Genomic DNA, 20535 nt, shown 5'->3' with positions numbered 1-20535 from the left:
CAGAAACATCAGAGGTGACATGCAAAGTTAGCCAACATGAAGTAGCTCAGCATGAATTTCCATTCACTCGGGAATATGCTTTTTCTATGGAAAACTACTGAACTTCAAATCTAGGAAGAAAAATGCTGCTGCTGACATATCCATTTCAACATATTGCAATGAAATCAAAACAAATTCTGAAAGTTTACTTTTGTGAAGTTTATAGTGCAAAGTAGTAGGAATAATATCAGTTTGGTGTGGGGTTTTTGGGGGTGGTTTGTTTTTCAGGAAAAAAAAAAAAGGAGGGGGGGGAAGGGTATTCCTTTTGAAATCATGGCTATATTACATGGAGAACAATCACTGTTTTTGAGAGATACTCTAATTTCAATATATCCCCATATTACTTGGAAAAAAAATTAGATGTAACATATATGAGGCAAAAATGCCAAAGTTTTGGAAAGCTCTGAATGAAAATGGAAAATACTTTGGGAAACTAGGTGGTAAATGAGTGTCAACATTTCACACAAAACCCATCAATATTAGAGAAAATCATAAGCAGTCACTTAAAATAATCACAACCTTAACTATTAAATTGTAGACCGACGAAGATACATTACCCACACCTTCACGCACAAATCTGTTTGAGACAGGTGTAACAACTGATGAGTTATACTGCCCACCGCAATAGTAACCCAAAGTTAGCAATCCTCTACTAAGTCAGTGTATCACCTGGAAAAAAAAAGTAGCATTCACTATTGACACATTGCACATGGTCTGAGGAAATAAATGAAACATGGTTACCTTTATAAGGACGAGAACAAAATAGCCAACACATGCATTGGTGTGAACTCAAAACGTTATTTCAGATTGAAAATGCCCTTAATAAAATGCCCAGGGTACTGCTGTAGTTGTCCAGCCTGTGCAGTACTACTGCCCATGGGTGCAGGAGTGTGCAGGTAGACATTGGCAGGCAGCTTAGGAGGCCAAATGCAAGCCCCAAAACACTGCTAAGCATTAGACCAAACCCCAGCTCCAGAAACTAGGGAAAATTTTTAAAATCACAAGGTGAGTTCTCTGCATACTGTTGGCTTTTGGTGCTGACCACCACAGTGCTACCCAACACAGCATGTGTCAGAGCTCAGCTACAAGCTCAGAGCACCTCCTGCCCTGATCACAAGGCCTGAGCTAATTTCAGATTCAGGAGCCCAAATACACTATCCACACATCCAGTATCTTCATTAGTCGTGACTAGATTGCACGATATTTGTCTGACCTTGCTCAACGAGAAAAGTACATATGCTACTTTTGAGCTCTGCAGTCCATGAAAGCAGAAGACTGTAACATCCAGATTTTCCATTCCTTCCATAAAACAGTAACAAGCACTGCACCAGAAACTAGAGAAGATCTATTTTATTTTCCTTTCTTCCCCCAGCAGTGGAGGTTCCCTCTAAATGACTGCATACAAACCCAGGTCAGGCTTTCCTTTCTCAGTAATAATGTGGCTTAAGAAAAGACCCATGAGTGAAAACATCTACCATTGCAACAGAATCCAAGCAGTGCACAAAAAGGCACTTCCAAAATAAAAATAAATCTTTTTCCTATTGCCAACAGCCTCACACTGCAAAGGTTATGTAAGAGTAGATTAGTTCCTCACTGCAGGTCTGTGCTGGTGTAACTTTGTACAATAAGAAGCTCTAATTGGAGTAACACTGGCATGACTCAGGTGTTAGATAGTATCTAACTATACAGTTACTGATGAATTTCTGACATTGGCCGTACACAAGATCATAAAACATCAGCTGTAGTACTTGCAAAACCCTTGTCCTCTAGCAAAGAGCTGGCCAGAAGTGTTTTTTGTTCTAAACTCAATGAAGTGTTGCCAAAACACTCCATACCATCAGAAAAGGAACACTGTACAGAGATATGAGTCTCAAGAAAATTTTTATCAAGAAATCTTTTTGGATTAAGACCTCTGGTATAATGTGGCAAGCAAATGACCCAGAGTGATCTGGAAATAGAAAATTCTGCCGTGAAAGAGAGTACAAAACAGTCTCTCATGAATAAGTCAAGCTCTTAGAGAACTAAACATTAACTACAAGGCAATGAAGCAACTTCTGTCTTGAGAAGGAATGTTGGAACCCAACAGAGGAAAAAAATCATTGTATTTTTTAAATCTAAAGCATAATCACAGAAGCAGAGCTCAAATCAGAGAGCAGAATGGGAGGGGGGAATAGAAAGAAGCATCATTTGCTGAGGACTGTTGCCTGCTAGACCTGCTGGTCATATTGAAGGAAGCTGACTACAAACGACAGATGGAAGAGTCTTTGGTCCAGATAAGAAGCTGTGTCTTTGGGAAAAAGGATGAGAGGAACAATCTTAGGCTTCTCTTGCCTGTCAGAGGTTCAAGTAGCTTCTGGAAGATGCCCTTAGTCATATGATTTAATTTCAGGTAGTCGTGCAAGGAGCAAGGAGTTAGAGTCAATGATCCTTATGGGTCCCTTCCAACTTGAGATATTCTGATCAGAGAACTGGGATAAACATAGAGGAAGTTTATTACCACTAGTGCTGCCTAAAGAAAAAAAAAATACCCCATAAAAAATCATTGCAACCTTCTTCAGCTTTTCCTTTTGACACCATACATTCCTGAGCAATGAATACATATCAGAGTTTCCCTAGGGCACCTGGAAATGTTGGAGGTGCAGTACTGATCCAGAGTGCAGAGAACCAGAGCCCCAGGATACCAAGGAGGTGCATTGGAAATCCACATGAATTACAGACAACCTAAAGAGACAAAAACCAGAAGCCCCTGCACACTCAAGAACCTTGTGTGGGGCAAGGAGACCCAGGGAAGAAGCTTGCGTGCTACACATAGTGGTGCATGGAGCATTAATCCTATACTCAACAGCAAAAGAAGATTCAAATGCATATCTCAACCCAAGCCCTCTTCTGTTCCCACAGCTGTTCCATCTGCCCAAAAGTCCTACAGCATGGATCATGCATTGTGTACAGCACGTATTAAAAGAGACCCCTTTGCCTCACACCAGGAGGCTGGACTTTTACTAATGCTTTCCCTTATTCCTTCCAGGCAAAAGCCTGTGGCACACCACACGAGAGTATTAGGACATTTACTCAGTAACAAAATTCTCTGAGCCTTCTCTTCAGAATAAAAAACTTGTCTCCAAACCATCTAAGTGGTTTAGAAGAAGATAAATAAAAAATAAGTAAAATATTTCCCCAGTAATTAGGAAGAGCCTCCACAGCATTCCCTTTTGGTCACATCAAAACATTATAGACTTTATCCTTTTAATTACCCCCAGAAATATTTTATCCCAAATCTTCAGGACTGTGTAGTGAAAAGCAACACTAACTAATATTTTTGTTAGCCACCAAAATAATTTCACTCCTTCATAAAGAGCCAAAAAATTAATGTAGTTACTTCATTGATGTTAACCATAATTGAATCTTCAGATCACAAGAAAGCCAAAGCAAAACAGGTAGTATTTCAACCCAATAAGCTAGTGATGCAGGGAAGCTGAAATATTAGAGCAAATTAATAATTGTTTAGAGAATTATAAGGCAAAATCAGAGACTTTGTATATTCCTAGTGGTTTATAAGTGCCTTCAAACTCTAAGTTCAGAATATTTCATTAAACTTGACAACTAATTAGTGAGTCTAATGATTCCCTTTTCGGCAATCTGAGAGAAATGAACACAAGCAACTTTTCTGGCCAAGTCCATCCTCTCTGGAAAATGTTTTGTAATGCGTTGTAATAAATAACTAGTATTCCCACTCTCTTCTGCAAAGAGGGCTTTTTCAGGTTTTTGTGTCATTACTTTACTAAATTACTCCAAAATACTTAAATAAAATTAAACAGCTAGAAGGCTTACGCTATCAAAAAAAAAAAATAAAAAAATAAAAAAAATCAAGGAGTATCAGGGAAATTCTTTCCCAACCCACTGAATTTGTGTTCTCAGTAATAAAGCAAGATCTGATCCAGATGATCCAGAGTTACATCACAGACCAGTAGTCATGGAAAACAATGTTACTACTGTTTTTATGATGATTCATATAATCTAATATTTAAATTCTCTTGACAGTCCTGCTGTGCCACAAACAACATTAATGTCACACTAGAAGAAAACCACAGATCTGAAGTGCCATTTCTGAGAAAGGAGTTCATAAAATTCATAATCTGTTATTTTCCAGGCTGAGCCATTGTGAAATATATATCTCCAGGACAGTAACAAAGTCAATGTACAATACAGGTCTTCAATATTTTTCAAAATACAGACCACATAAAATGCAAAACATATTTAACCATAAAAATAAAATCAAAAATATTCCGTATTGACAGTGCTCATTTTATGAAAAAAATATTTGCATATCACATTTCCCATGCAGTCTGAGTCATGGAAAACGTAAGATGTTGAGGCTAGGGTAGGAAGCTAAGATAAATTCAATTAATTGCAGAGTTCTGCTCTTTAACTTTGTTTTAGCAGCAAATAAAATCAGCTCTGAGACACTTTCTTTCATACCTTTCCTGCATGAAGAAAGATTTACTCATTAACTCCCTCCAAAGCTGAGGAACTGCTTCCAAAGCAGCACCCAGCACCAGGCTGCATTACCAGAGCTGCTTACACTGGCAGGAATGGTGCACGAAGAACCAGGCACTCAGCCTTCCTGCCCCCCTGCTCCCCATTAATGCCAGAATGACCCTATCCCTGAACCCAAGAGCTGATCCACAGATAGGAATAGTACATGCAAAAAGAGTTGGCTATTTATATATTTTGCATATGCTTTAATTACACTATCACTGCAGCACACAACAGCAACACTCTTTATAAAGCACTGACAAATTTTATGGTAATTAGAAAGCCCAATTAGCAATTCTCACACCATGGGCAGATTTCGTTTGATTCAGCAAGAGTTGAAGAGAGAAAAATTTAGAAAAAAAAAAAAAAAGGTTTAAATGTATCTGAAGTTACAGACAGAAGAATCAAAGACTATAAAGTATATTTAACATATGTTTGAAATCTGTTCTTCTCAACAAGGGCTGTGACTCAGGAATATGCTGCTTGACTCAGTTCTCCAGTATTTTTAATCTCATTGACATAACTGGCTTATAGTTTCTCTGGAAAATAATTTTATCCCATAAGAACTATCAAGAGCTAAGAGCAAATGCAACTTTAGCTTAGCATTTCTGAATAGAAATACAATCAGCAGTTGTGTGGGTGACACTAAAATAAAAGACAGTTACCAATTACCTCAAGTTAGGAAATAAGCTGGTTTTATACTACAAAATGGTTGCCTGAGGTGGTTTATAAAACTGTCACTCTTAAAGTACCTATCGCTAGAGAGCTCCCCAAACTGGTGCACCTGACAGACTACTGCCCGCTGCTGGTCTTCCAGATAGATGGGGAGGAAGCTGCTTCCCGTAGTCTGAGGGGAATGAAGAATGATTTCAAGGTCTTGGGAAGGATAGTGAAAGACTCAGGGGCTCAAGTGATCTTCTCTTCACTCCTTCCATCTTCAAGTGACGATATGGGATGGAATAGGAAAATTCAGTCTCTAAATGGTTGGCTCCAAGACTGGTGCTACAGGCAGGGCTTTGGATTTTTTGATGATGGTTGGTTTTATAAGACTCCAGTCCAGACAGTGTTACGCAGGAAAGGTTTATCTCGCAGGGCCAAAAGGATGCTGGGGCAGGAATTAGCTGGGCTCATTTGGAGAGCTTTAAACTAGGCTCGAAGGCGGATGGGGTTGTAGCTGGGCTTGTCCCAGTGGGGCAGCATTCTAAAACTGATGAGGACCAGGTGGCCTCCTATGCCCCTAGGGAGAAATTGGTGTGCTCTGCTCGCTCCCTGAAATGCCTGTACACCAATGCACACAGCATGGGGAACAAGCAGGAGGAGTTAGAATCCTATGTTCGGTCGGGACATTATGATCTGGTGGCAATTACAGAAACATGGTCGGATAGTTCACATGACTGGAATGTGGTCATGGATGGCTATGCCCTTTTCAGGAAAGACAGGCCAGCCAGGCGTGGTGGTGGAGTTGCTCTCTATGTGAGAGAGCAACTACAATGTACTAAATCCTGCCCAGGAGCAGATGACGAGCGAGTTGAGAGTGTATGGGTCAGAATTAAGGGGCAGGCTGGCCGGGGTGACACTGGTGTGGGCATCTATTGCAGGCCACCAGATCAGGCTGAGGAAGTTGATGAGGCCTTCTGTGGGCAGCTGAGAGTGGCCTCACAGTCACAGGCCTTGGTTGTTGTGAGGGATTTTAACTTCCCTGATGTTTGCTGGAAGGACCATTCAGCCAGCCAGCCACAGTCCAGGAGGTTCCTCCAGTGCATTGATGAGAACTTCCTCATGCAGATGGTGGAGGAGCTGACTAGGAGAGGTGCACTGCTGGATCTCATCCTCACTAACAAGGAGGGTCTGGTCGAAGCAGTAAAGGTTGAGGGCTGCCTGGGCTGCAGTGACCATGAGATGGTGAAGTTCAGCATCTTGTGTGGCAGGAACAGAATAGCAAGTAGAATTGCAACCCTGGACTTTAGCAGGGCTAACTTTGGCCTTTTCAAGCAATTGCTGGGGGAAATCCCATGGGCAAGACTGTTTGAAGGAAAAGGGGCCCAAGAGAGCTGGATTGCATTCAGAGATTGCTTCTTCCACGCTCAGGATCAGAGCATCCCCACACGTAGGAAGTCAAGTAAGGGAGCCAGGAGGCCTGCATGGTTGAATAGGGATCTGTTGGGTATGCTCAAGCAGAAGAGGAGAGTTTACAGGTCATGGAAGCAGGGGCTGGCCACTTAGGAGGAATATAAGGCTGCTGTTAGAGGATGTAGGAAGGCAGCTAGGATAGCCAAGGCCTCCTTAGAATTACAGCTGGTGAGAAGGGTCAAGGACAGCAAAAAGAACTTTTTCAAATACATAGGAGATAAAACTAATATCAGAAGCAATACAGGCCCACTGATGAATGGAGTGGGTGCCCTGGAGGCAGAAGATACAGAGAAGGCAGAATTACTGAATGCCTTCTTTGTCTCTGTCTACTCTGCCGGAGGCTGTCCTGGGGAGCCCTGTACCCCTGAGACCCCGGATGAAGCGAGGTCAATGGAGGAGTTTGCTTTAGTCAATGGGGACTGGATTAGGGAGCAATTAAATAGTCTGGACATCCATAAATCCATGGGTCCAGATGGGATGCATCCACGGGTGCTGAGGGAGCTGGCTGAAGTCATTGCTAGACCACTCTCCATCATCTTTGCCAAGTCTTGGGGAACGGGAGAGGTGCCCGAGGATTGGAGGAAAGCAAATGTCACTCCAGTCTTCACAAAGGGCAGGAGGGAGGACCCGGGTAATTACAGGCCGGTCAGCCTCACCTCTGTCCCTGGGAAAGTAATGGAACAGCTTGTCCTTGGTGCCATCTCAAGGCATATCAAGGATAAGAGGTTTATTAGGGGCAATCAGCACGGCTTTACCAAGGGTAAGTCATGCTTGACCAACCTCATAGCCTTTTATGAGAATGTAACAAGGTGGATGGGTGATGGCAGAGCGGTGGATGTGGTCTACCTTGACTTCAGTAAAGCCTTTGACACAGTCTCTCACAGCATCCTCACAGCTAAGTTGAGGAGGTGTGGTCTAGACAATAGAGTAGTGAGGTGGGTTGCAAACTGGCTTAAGGAGAGAAGCCAGAGTGTGGTAGTCAATGGTGTGGAGTCTAGTTGGAGGCCAATATCTAGTGGAGTGCCTCTGGGGTCAGTACTGGGGCCAGTATTATTCAATATATTCATTAACAATTTAGACGAGGGAATAGAGTGTACTATCAGCAAGTTTGCTGTTGACACCAAGCTGGGAGGAGTGGCTGACATGCCAGAAGGCTGTGCTGCCATCCAGAGACCTGGACAGGCTGGAGAGTTGTGCGGGGAATAACCTGATGAAATTTAACAAGAGAAAGTGTAGAGTCCTGCATCTGGGCAGGAACAACCCCAGGTTCCAGTATAGGTTGGGAAATTACATATTAGAGAGCAGTGTAGGGGAAAGGGACCTGGGGGTCCTGGTGGACAACAGGATGACCATGAGCCAGCACTGCGCCCTTGTGGCCAGGAAGGCCAATGGCATCCTGGGGTGTATTAGAAGGGGAGTGGTTAGTAGATCGAGAGAGGTCCTCCTTCCCCTCTACTCTGCCCTGGTGAGACCACATCTGGAATATTGTGTCCAGTTATGGGCCCCTCAGTTCAAGAAGGACAGGGAACTGCTGGAGAGGGTCCAGCGTAGGGCAACAAAGATGATTAAGGGAGTGGAGCATCTCCCTTATGAAGAAAGGCTGAGGGAGCTGGATCTCTTTAGTTTGGAGAAGAGACTGAGGGGTGACCTTATTAATGTTTATAAATATATAAAGGGTGAGTGCCATGAGGATGGAGCCAGGCTCTTCTCATTGGCAAACAATGATAGGACAAGGGGCAATGGGATCAAGCTGGAACACAAGAGATTCCACTTAAATTTGAAAATAAACTTCTTCTCAGTGAGGGTGACAGAGCACTGGAACAGGCTGCCCAGAGAGATTGTGGAGTCTCCTTCTCTGTAGACATTCAAAACCCACCTGGACATGTTCCTGTGCGACCTCACCTAGGCATTCCTGCTCCAGCAGGGGGATTGGACTAGATGATCTTTTGAGGTCCCTTCCAATCCCAAACATACTGTGATACTGTGTGATACTGCTCGAAGAGATCCTATTCAGTTCCCAGTCAAGATATATCACTAGTTGGATTAGAAGTGCAACCCTGTTATTCCAGAGCAGTTTAGAAAGGTGCCTGAGTATACCAGCATTGAAACATTGCTGTTTGATATGAGATACGGACTACGTAAATTGGAAGTAAAGCAAACCCAGCCATAGACTTGGGAGGAATTCTGAATTTTGTAGCTCAATACTGTCCCTAGTGTAAACCAGACTGGCTTCTCTTTTTACATAGACTACCCATAGCTCTTTATTTAAATGAATTCAGCTTTCATAAGAAATCAATAGGGAAACAGTTCATGTAATTCTATTTCTTCAAGTTCACCCACGCAGCTGATATGACTCATAATCCTCAAAGTTGTTTCAGCTTTCAGGGATATTAGTACTTGCCTCATTCAATTTACTGTAGCACTAGTTATACTGAGATACAGACACCTGCTTTACAGCTGTGAGAAAAATAAGCTACTTGACAGCAATTAAGTTGAAACTTTGCTTTGGCATAAATTGTGGAAAACTGCTATTTCCTCAGTCTGTCATGCTCCCTGAAGAAAGGGTGAAATGCTAGGAAATTTTAATGACTGCTCTTAAGGGGAAATGAGGGAAATTCAGAGAATTATACTTGCAGATTAAAATATGGTGACCTAAAACTTCTGTTGAGTTCTACTGTCAAGCCCCCAAAGCTGAAAATGAACCTACTGAACTACAATTTACAATGATTGCCAACAACATTTCCGAAGTCTTTCATACACATCAGCTGTTACTGGATTTAATTTTACCAGAGACTGGATAAAAAACTATTTCATTTGGAAAATACTGAAAAATTTTTCTTTTCTTTTTTCTTTTTTTTTCTTTTTTTTTTTTTTTTTTTAGCAGTGGAAGTTAAAAATGAAAGCTTGACATTTGGCACAATACCTACATAGAAAGCATAGCCCCATAATTTATGTCTGCATCCTCATTTCCTCATTAAAACCACCTGAAATATTCCCTGCTGCATACCCTATATCAATATACAGGATGCATGGATGGATACAGCAGAACCAAGCTGATGCTGGTAAGTGGATCACATTAGCTACAATAATTCATTATGATCTATGAGAGAAGATGTGCCTGCATCTGCTTAGTCTGGATCCATCCCTAAGTGTCTACAAATAAGGCCTAAAATGAATAGACTTGCTTTCTCTTGACCAGCCGGCTTGTGTAAGCAGAAAAAAATAGTGTAAAAAATACTACTGTAAGGAAAAAAATATATATATATATATATATTAGTGTAAACAGTGGAGTAGCAGTAACATCACTGAAAACAGGACTTTCTAAATGGATGTGAGGGAGCTGAAACAGTGGTAGCATATCTCATTACACAGTACTCTGGAGTAAGGGTGCACACGGACATTATGGGGAAGCAATATTAAGCTGATTTAGTCAAGCATTGCCCCTTAACAAGATTTATTTTGGTTTAATTTTTATAAAGCAGAAAAATGTCTATGAAAAATAAACCTGCTCTCAAAATGAGACCGAAAAATCATGATGTAGAATTTTACATTACTTTAGCTAACAACAAAGTAAGCCTGAGTACATGAGTATGCATGTGGACAGATGTGCAAAACAGTAGATTTCTTTAAAACTTTCATGTAGAGGATGTAAAAACGGTATTTGAGAGACAAAAGCAAAGCCAAGAGCATTTGCTGATTCATACATCTTCATCATCAACCTCAATATCAAGCAAATATCAAAACAAAACTTTTCGTTCCTATATTTTGTACAAATAAACACCAAAAGCACACACACCAAAAAGTAGTTCCAGTGCACTGGCTCAAGCCTCGTGCATAGCCACAGATTTCCAAACCCCAGTCAAATTTTCTGGATCAAAGACAAAAAAAAAAAAAAATCAATTTAAAATATAAAGTGCAATCAGAAAAAATCTGATCAGAGAAAAAGTACTCTGGAAAGTTTTTTTATACATTTTCCTCTGCTCATCAATTTTGCTGTCTTTGATCTTCATTATAAATTGCCGAAGAATTTGCATATTTTATGAAAAGCATGTTAGGACGGAGAAGGAGAGAAGTGAAACATCAGCCTTGTGATCCCTTCCTTCAGAATGCACTTCATCCATTTCAAACTTTTCTTTGTGGATTTGCTAGTTTGATAATCCCTAGACAGTTTCTGACAAAACTTTCGTGGTGGGTGGGACAAGGTCTGTCAGTTTACATTGCTGACATTTTATATTCTAAGCACTCTGGTCAATTTGCACATCTTTTTCGAAAAAGGTAACAGGATTCTATTGGCATTGAGAGGTGTATAGTGGAGTCAGGCAGGACAAAATGCCAGTTTCCCATGATAATGACAATTTTGTGCCTACTAGATTTAACAGTATTTAGCATCATGTACATTCAGACTGGTGACACTACCCTGCTTACAGTGTGGTGCCATGTGGTGTTCCTGCACCTGTCCTTGAATTTAGCTAGCAGAGCTAGTAAAACTAATTATATTTAACAATTTGTTTTTACATGAAAAGAAATGAAACCAAACAAAGCTCACCAGGATGATTCTACCATAATTAATTGTTCCTAAAACCAAAATATCCTGCAGCATTTCCAGAATTCTATACATGCTGGTGGTCTTTCCCCAAGACAGACATTTTTATTTGCCCTTAAAAGCAAATTTAATTTAAAGGGATTAATGCCTGGCTAAGCATACTGATAGACATCTATCAAACACATTTCTGTATATTAGATTCCCAAACTGACAGTTTTGTTTATGCAATCAAGTTAAACCTCTACAAAACAAAACAGAGAATCAGTTAATAGGTATCTTGTGGTAGTATACTGATTTGCTTTAAAAGGGCATAACACAAAACCAGATAAATGAAACACAACTGCTGTTCCACAAAATTAAGTAACAGAAATCTGTAGCTTGTCAATCAAAAGCGTGAGTCATCCTCAGTTTTCTGTTATAAAAGGAGTTTGATACAAGTTAAATTACCCAGACAAGTTTTAGTTCCAGACTATAAGAGCACAGGACAGAGAAAAGGCAGTAAATAATTGAAAAAGGGAAGCATCATCCTGTTTTATCTGAGAATGCTTATATTTTAAGAAAGTAGCAACACCATATAGACATACCAAACAAAAAAATAACATATTTAACATCAGTGATGTGAAGGCAAGTGCATGGTAATTAGTCTTGCTCTCAGTTTAGAGCTAGCCATACATTTTGGAAAGCTAAAGTAGATTTACTGCCCTTTCCCAGTCACGTACTCTTGGTAACGCCTTTCTGTATTGATGTATTTACTGAGAAACTGAGTAGCACTTAATTGTACTCAGACTTAACAGAAAGGTGATTTTGTGGTGAATGAATACCAGTACTCTGGTTCTGAATCAGCAAGCTTCACAGTACATCCAGCAGGTTTCTTAATTACAATACTTATTCTCATCACAGCAGACTGAGGCTACGACTATCTCTTCAGCATATTTCATGAGTATTTGTCTTCATGCAGCACACATCTTTTGGGTGGCAGACTGTCACATCTAACACCTGGTTTCAAAAGCAACCTTCTTGCAGCATTGGATAATTATTTTAAACCAACAATGTCGCTCTATGCAACTAGTGCCTCTCCTTGTTGGAGGTGGGGTCACTTCCTTCAGGTTCTCCAGTCTCTGTTCAGACGAACGTGCCACACTAGCTCAAACTAAATGGTCAAATGGTTAGTTCATCTTTGCCAGAAAAAATTACTATGCATTTTCACACCAACAGAGTGGTAGTAACAACAGCTGGGGTTACAGATTTGGAACTGGGCCTGTTGACTGGCCTGAGGGTTTGCAAAGTGAATGTTTACCAACAGCATTTGCTTAGTTTTGTTTAACTGAAAACAAACAAGTGAGCAAGTTCACAATTGGCCCACTTGCTAGTACATCTTAAAGAAATAATAAACACTGCTTCCAAGACAGGCATATTCAAATTAATTTCCTAAAAAATTGCCTTTTGCTGATCTTCATTAGATCTTGGTTGTAAAAGAATGAATACCAGTCAATGCTAAGTTCTCTGAGAAATGTGAATCTGGCTGTCCCAAGGATATATACATTAGGTTTGTATTTTGTGTAGAATTTCAGTTAGCAAGACAAAATCATGGCTGATGGATTCACAAAAAAAAAAAAAAAATTTGAGGATGAGATGATTTTTTTTTTTCAATCCAAAATGAATGGCACAAACTCAAGGTAGAAAACTTGGTTTTGATTCTACTCTGTGCCCAAGGGATTTGAACTTAAATGCCTGAAGAATGCCCTAATTTCAGTAGGGTGGAAGCTCAGTGTTTCCACTGTCCATATTGATATGCCCCAGTGTTTATAAAACACATTCACACACACATCCTTTTTTATTCTTTTTCATTGCAGACACTGAAATTCAGCTGTTTTATAATACAGACAAACATCCAAACCATTACTTCGCAGTTCACTGTGATCAGGTAAAAACAATTGACAGTTATTCCATTATGATCAAAAACAAAACGAAACAAAAAATCAGAATTCCTATTATCTGCTGAACCTGGTACTGTATCTCAGACTCAGAAATCAGAACTACATGCCAATCCTCCACCAGACCTAAACAATCAGTATGAATTAGAAGATACCCTCTCACAGAACAGATTATCATTTCAACAGTGCTTGGTAATTTCCAGGATGATAAGGGCTCAACACCGGGAGATACTGCCTGCTGGCAAAGAGAGTATCTTTTGAAATCTTTTCCCTTGACTTTTGTCTCACAAATAATGTATTATACTGTTTTATAGCTCCACTAACATTTGCTTAGCTTTTGGGAAATGCCAGCTTGTCTCTGCTTCAATAGCTTTGCCCAAAACATTGAATTATCTTTCCTAGTTCTCTCAGGAAGTTATTTCCTAATGAATATGGTTTATTAAGCTGCTGCACTTCTGGCAAAGTAAGCAGAATATGAAGTGAGATACTTCAGCAGCATATGGCATTACAAAATATCTAGGAAATACTTGAAGTTGCTGTGAACCGTAACATCCTTTCCTCAGCTTTTTCACTGCAGAGCACAATAAATGTGGCCTCTATGATGGTGCTTCCGTGGAATCTCAGAACAAAACTCACAAAATCCAAAAGACTGGAATGTGTACCATGATTTTCCAGTGGCTATTAGCTCAGTCCATGTATTTCTACTCCAAAATGCAAATAGGGGTAGGAACACATTACTGTATTTTTAAGTCTAATGGTGAAAACATTCCCTTAAGAAATGTTTTGGCTAAGCTGTGGCCAGACAAGTCAAATGCTGGAGAAATGATGCACGGAAATCTAGTCTTGGGGCATAACATAACACTGTTTGCTTACATGAATGCAAGCCTCATAAAAGTAAAATCTTTCCGACAGAAACACAGTGAAGGATTTCAGCTTTACAGGTTTACACATCAGTTTTTCGCTCTCCAGAAAGTTTAGCTGCAAGTCTATTATACAGACTGGTAATGAGATATCAAAAGTTTCCATGAAGCAGTTAAACAACAGGTGCTTTAATCCTACCTTAATAACATGAGCCTGTCTCTTTCTTTATCTTCTGTGTTGTTTTCCTGTGTAGAGAAAAGAAACAAAATGTGCAAGGCTGGATTTCAATTCAGGACCAGCTTGGTCTGCCTTTCAGTTTTGTTGTTCTTGTCTATTTTCAGGAGGATAAATACTTCTTTTCCATTTAAGTGTTTATCATTTTCTTGTCATAGTCAAGATTGCACCCTCTATTTTCCTAGCTTGAAGCCCATGTGAGAAAGCAGGAAAGTCATTAACGCAATACTAATAGAAACAGCTGTAAAAAAAAATCATTTAAAAAATGTTAAAATATTATTTTAATGACCACCGATTTAGTGGCACCTTTCTACATATGATAAAGCAGTAACTCAACAGAAACACTAACAAAGGACAGCAACTCTTTTGAAAGGGGAGGAAGGGGGAAGCCTGAGCAATAGAAAGTGGGGTTTATTTTCTGTTTACTACTATACAATGGTAATAAATCCAAATTAACAGGGACACCTCAGCTTGGAATCAGAATAATACTTTCACACGCCCAAACTTTCTGATAGTGCCATAGCCTGATCACAGTCATCTCTCCTCCCTGGGAAAACCTGTCTCTGCAGCTTTTCATATTGATGTCACGTATTCCATATGTCAAATTCCCTTCAGGGTATCTGCAATTTTACACAATTTAAGAGGCACGGTAACCCTATAATTGGTAAAGACTTTGTCAAATAGGAGATATAAATTTAAAAAAAAAAAAAAAAAAAAAAAAAAGGCAAAAAACTCTTAGTTGAATGCAGGAGGCATCTATGAGAAACACCAACGTAGCCAAGCAGGAAAACGTTTATAAGATGCTCCTCAAACCAGCTGGAACTTTTGCCTTTTAAGACTGAACTAAGTTTCAGTTTTGAAAGACCTCAGTGGTACTATTTTAGTTTAAGAGATAACAGAGTTTGGATCAGATGTTGTGTTATCTGCACCCCAGACAGTTAGCAATGTAATTGGAAATAGGAAAAATTATTTTGGTTTTGATACCCTTCTCACTTTTCATCCTTCCATCCCTTGTGATTTTTCCTGCCCCAGTGCTATAGCCTAATCTAGAAAATTAGGACATGATAAATATTCACCATTTTGTAGCATGGACAGAAAAGTGGTTTTGTACCGACATCTGTCACATATTTATCCTGTAGTAACAAACCAGCCACTACACACCTCAACAGATACCTCCAGCCTCAAAGAATCTTACATTCATAGACCATACATTATCATAAAAATTGAAAACTTTTTCTTTAGGCCTCAAGTCAGGCATGTACTTAACTTTAAGAACTTAAATATGCTAAGCACTTTCTAAGTAGGCTGGCAAGCACTGAACTTCCTTGTTAATTAAAGCAAGACCTAAATCTTGCACACATACACAGAGCAGTCAGTGCCTGCCAAGAGGAATTTCATGCATAGCACTGAACTACATAACTTTCATTTATTTACCTTACTAATAGTAATAATGCTCAGGTGAAAAGCAAGATGATGAGGTGAACTGCTCTTAGATACGCATCTTCAATATGTGAGAATGCCAACCCCAAGCCTTTTTACTTTCTTTCTTAGCCCTGTAAAACATGCATATAGTTTCAAGTTTTACTATACATTTCCCTGACTGTAAATAAGGAATTGCAGTTTTTTAATCTTTATCCCCGAATGTACTGCAGGGTGCTGGATTTACCAACCAATATACCTGTCTGAACACCACAGACACTCTGGGACAAGGGGAACTACTGCTGGGCAGATGGTTGGGACCTCCTGAGGTCTCTTCTACCCTGGGTTATTCTACAATCATAAAGCAGTCAGTCCCCGTAGCTCTGTGGCTGCAGTATTCACTCAGGATGGGAAAGTGAGATTCAATTCCCTCGTCTCCCCAGGAGTGTACCCCAACCCCTGCAAACTCCAGCAGCTGAGTGTGTCACCCGATGCAGCTCCCTTATTTATTCCAGCCTTGGGCCAATATTTTGTTAAACATTTGAGCACTAAACCTAGGCTTCTTTCTTCCTCTGTAGTGACTACAGCTCCTCTAGGTTAAACAGTCAGCATTAATTTTGTTCAAACTCCCTCTAGGATCATCAGCTTTTAATTATTGCATTGTCTTCACTGGAACCTTTTCAACATGGAGTACTGACTGTTTTCTTCCTGAACTTTACATTTTAAACACAGAAAATGAACTCCCTTTAGAAGTGGCACAGCTATGAACAATACATAGCACACACAGCTTCATTGTTTACTTCACTATACCTTAAACATACATAATTGGTTTTTAATTGCACATGGATTTCTGCATAAGAACAAGGATTTCTCCAGGGATCTTTTGCAGTTAGTTAGTGTAAGAAATTGCCCTAATTAACAACTCTTTCAGCAACTTAAAAATGCATCTCTTGCAGCTAATGAGTCTGGAGCCACAGAAAAGGAGAACAGGTCTGCAAAATAAATAACATTGTGTAACTGACAAGAAAAATAAACACACTGAATTTTTTTTTTTCCATTTCAAAGTTAGGCTTCGGCTCTAGATTTTTGGACTTCTTCCACTAACAGTTAAACCACTGCAGGATGGTTCACAAAGCTATTGCATATTGCACTTTATCAAGTTGGTATTTGAGTGGAGAGTAAAATATGCCAAAGAGGGGTCATTTGTCTGACAGTACCTTAGGCCATTTTAAGGAAAAAACTGCAGTGCAAAAGGTTAAATTCAAATCAATACACTGAGGCACTACATAATAAACTTTTCACACTTTCTACAACCACAGGTTTTCTAATACAAGTGAAACTTCCAAGCTCCTTTAAAAATGCAAGTCATAAAATAAGTACTAAGGGGCGATTTTTGATCTGAAGGTTGTATACTAATGACTTTACCTACTCCTGTCCGAACACAAAGAAAGAAATATTAAAGGATACCAGGAGTTTTAATTTTTTTGAGAGGTTCAGGGGAGTCTACTGTAAATTCAAGTGTCTCTCCAGCAGTTCTGCATGCTTCCTGCCACTGGCTCTATGTAAAAGTGTTCTTCATCCATGCACCTTTCCCCAAGATGCATCTTCCTTTTCTGACAATGTGGCAGATAGCCAGCAAAGAACATGCTATTCCTTTGAATGTTGCCATTGAGGACACATTTCTACAGAATCTACTAACACAAAAAACCCAAAAGGTAGCCCCAAACTCATGTTGTCCAGTGACAGGAATATTTAAAAATAAGGCAATACTTTTCTAAAATGCATACCGTTATAACCCATCATCTTCCCCATGGTGTTTGGATGTAAAGCCTTGAATTTGTTCTGCTAAACTTTGCTATGACAAATATTTTTTCTGGCTTCCTATTAAAAGAAGGTTATCATAAGAACACTACTGGGAGAAAAGATGTAAAGTCTCAAGGAAAGCTTGCACACATCATTGAATACAGTATCTCAAAATTCACAGCAGAATGAGCTGTGGTAGGCAAACCCATGTGATAAGTTATTAAAACATAACTTTCAAGAGATCATCTGCTAGAGGGAGAAACCAAAATGGGCTTCTCATTAGTGCGTTAACCTGAGTCAATATGCAGTGTTACTTGGTTCAGCCACTCTCCAGCTATCTTGACACTTCCAAGAACAAGAAGTTAGAACTTGAATTCAAAATATAAACAGAGCTCAACAATATATGTATTAATTTACATATTTTTTAAATATATGCATCTTCTCCAAGTATGTAATATACAAGAATCACTATGAACTTCAGTTTCCTTTTTCTTTTATTGAAATTATCCTGTAACACCCATTAACACTGTTACAGAGGTTTAGTTTTAGTACTCTCTTTCAAAGCTATTTTGTTATTATGTTTGAGAGTCATTTAATAATTTGAGGTTATAAAACCTAAAGAATGTACTAAATAATGGTAATAATACCTGCTTCACTAACAAGTTTTTTTTTGAGTGTAATAATTTTAGTATGAAAGTGAGGTATATCTTACAACCCTAACCTACATAATTACTGCAAAATTGCAATAGCCTATCTGCATTTTATTCAGAATGTAATATTAGTGTGCCATTTGCTATTGAGAATTCATCTTTTTTAACAGAATCTAAGAGACTTTGAGCAGAGATAGCCATGATTTTACCCAGAAGGAATAAAATTAATCTTGAAAAATAGAATTCTATACAAATAAAACTCTGAAAGAAACAGATTAGTATAAATCATCTTGACACTCAAGATATTTAAGTATTCACTATGCCAGTTAGTTAAATCTTCAACTCTAGATTCAATTCAACTCTAAATTCAAATTTTGTTAATGGCTCTTCTGCTCAGAATACTAGAAATTAGTAAGGGTAGAGATTTTAGGTTTTTACTGTATTTTGTCTCTCATTCTAAAGCCAGAACACATAAGTCTAACTTTTCTGGAATTATAATGGAATACCAATTTGGTGCAGCCTAAGTTTATCTCAGTTGATAAAAATTGAATGGCATATTATAATTTTTAATTAGGTGGGAGGTTTGTGATAACACACATGCCAAAATTTTAAAATGTATATTCATGTAAAAGCAACAGCCATTTTCAATTTTAAAAACCTCACTCAAAGAATCGATAAAAACCAGACATCATGCACATCAGGCAACTTTTGAAACTGATCTAACTGTGAATTCAGCATTTCTCTACACTGATACACACAGCCAGGATACACTCTCAACTCCTAAAAAGGCTTTGTAATTACCCTGATTAAAGGTGTCTATAACAATTTCTCCATTTTTTTCTTGTTTTATTTGATGCATATATTAATAAAACCTCGATTTATGTCTATGTTACCTTACTACACTGGCCTTGTTCCCCCCTCTCTGCCCAAACCCGTACTTGCAATATGAAACACTGCAATGCCACCCTGTCATAGTGCTCAGAAAGCATCTTTTGTGGGTTTACTTTCCCCAACAAGGTTCTTTGATTGTGTCATCCCAGCACCCCAAGCTCTTCATACCCTTCTAATGAGCCTGCTGCACAACAGACTTATAATAAAACCTGTACAGGGAGAAATGTTTGTGCTGTTCAGTTACTGTTCAAGCTGGCCTGCAAGTCAGCTTACTACCTACCTCAAATTTTTGCTGACACTTTGCCTCATGGAGAACAATTGTTTTGACACACTGTGTGCAAGATAGACAAATATTTTGAAGATGCAGGAGTTTTAACACTTCCCTTAAAAGTTCTTGCTAATACCTCACCTATAAACTTCAGAATTGATTTGTCTTATTGTGCTCATTAGCACAATGTAACTGACTTTTTGGGGGCAAGGAGCAGAAAGAGGATGCATTTCACTTCTAGTCTGGTTTTTGTGAATCAGTAATGTGGGCAACAGCATTAGTGTGGAGGATGATTTGGTTTTGAACACCATAACCAATTTGGGAAGCCTGTAACTAAATGAAACATTAAGCCTGTCAGCAATGATCTCATGCAGCCCAGTTTGAGAAAGAGACATAGAAATGCTTTGGAAACAAATTTCATCCCTTCCTTAAAAATAAATAAATAAATTGATAGATAAAGATTTTTTTAAAAAGCAACAACGCAAAATATTCAAACAACCCACCCAAAACACCAGTATTTGGGAGTGGACATGACATACAGAAAAGAGCATGCTCCAGCCCCACAGATTTTGCAAGACACTGCAGTGTCTGTCAACTTTTTCACCTTTGAGAAAGTCTTAAAGTACTTCTGGAAAAAAAATGCAAGAAAAGTTCTCTTTGCTCTCCTTCATATGCTACAGTTAATTACCAAAACACCATGGGAGCCTGTTGGTTCTTCCCATGCAGCTCGGCACTGCTACCAAAGTTCAGTTTTAACCTGCTGGGTATTTTAAATGCCACCTTCTTCACTAGATTCAACTGTGTGGATGCATTTACATCTCCCTCCCCACCTCCTATTTCCTCCCATTATTTCCACAGTCAAGCCTGACATCCCAGAGAGCTCGGGCAATGTGGTGGCTGTTGTGAGTGTGGTACCAGAACAGAGCAAGTTATCTCAGCAGATTGATGCTCAACAGGGACATCGATATGTCCCAGCACACTTGACCTGCCTGGTGGTGGAAACCAGGAGCAAAAAGGGTGGATGGCTTAAGTCATCTCCCAAGAAGCATATAAATTCAAATTTTGCAGTAAGTCTCATAGATTCTTTCAATAGTTCAGCAGATAAGAGAAAATTAGAACTACATTCGCAGCTCTTCGTTACTATTTCAGTTAAATAATTGAGAGGGCAGAAAAGAGTCCATCCCAGATGGTGGCATGTAGGGAAAACCATAACGCTACATTAAAGATGTG

General features: G+C 39.3%; 1 protein-coding gene across 1 annotated transcript in view; it reads right to left on the bottom strand.

Annotated features, from left to right (window-relative positions):
• The window catches only part of FAM13C (family with sequence similarity 13 member C), a gene marked incomplete at its 5' end in the record, with an annotated part of 134898 nt that overhangs the window by 81328 nt on the left and 33035 nt on the right, over window positions 1-20535 (bottom strand). Inside the window, one exon of the mRNA XM_080348188.1 lies at window positions 14239-14285. Coding sequence (XP_080204314.1) covers window positions 14239-14285 — 47 coding nt within the window. The remainder of the gene's footprint in view (window positions 1-14238; window positions 14286-20535) is intronic.

Source organism: Nesoenas mayeri (assembly GCF_963082525.1).
Source record: "Nesoenas mayeri genome assembly, chromosome: 7".
Classification (NCBI taxonomy): domain Eukaryota; kingdom Metazoa; phylum Chordata; class Aves; order Columbiformes; family Columbidae; genus Nesoenas; species Nesoenas mayeri.
The sequence above is the reverse complement of the archived record's forward strand: the minus strand, read 5'-3'. Positions and strand labels throughout refer to the sequence as shown.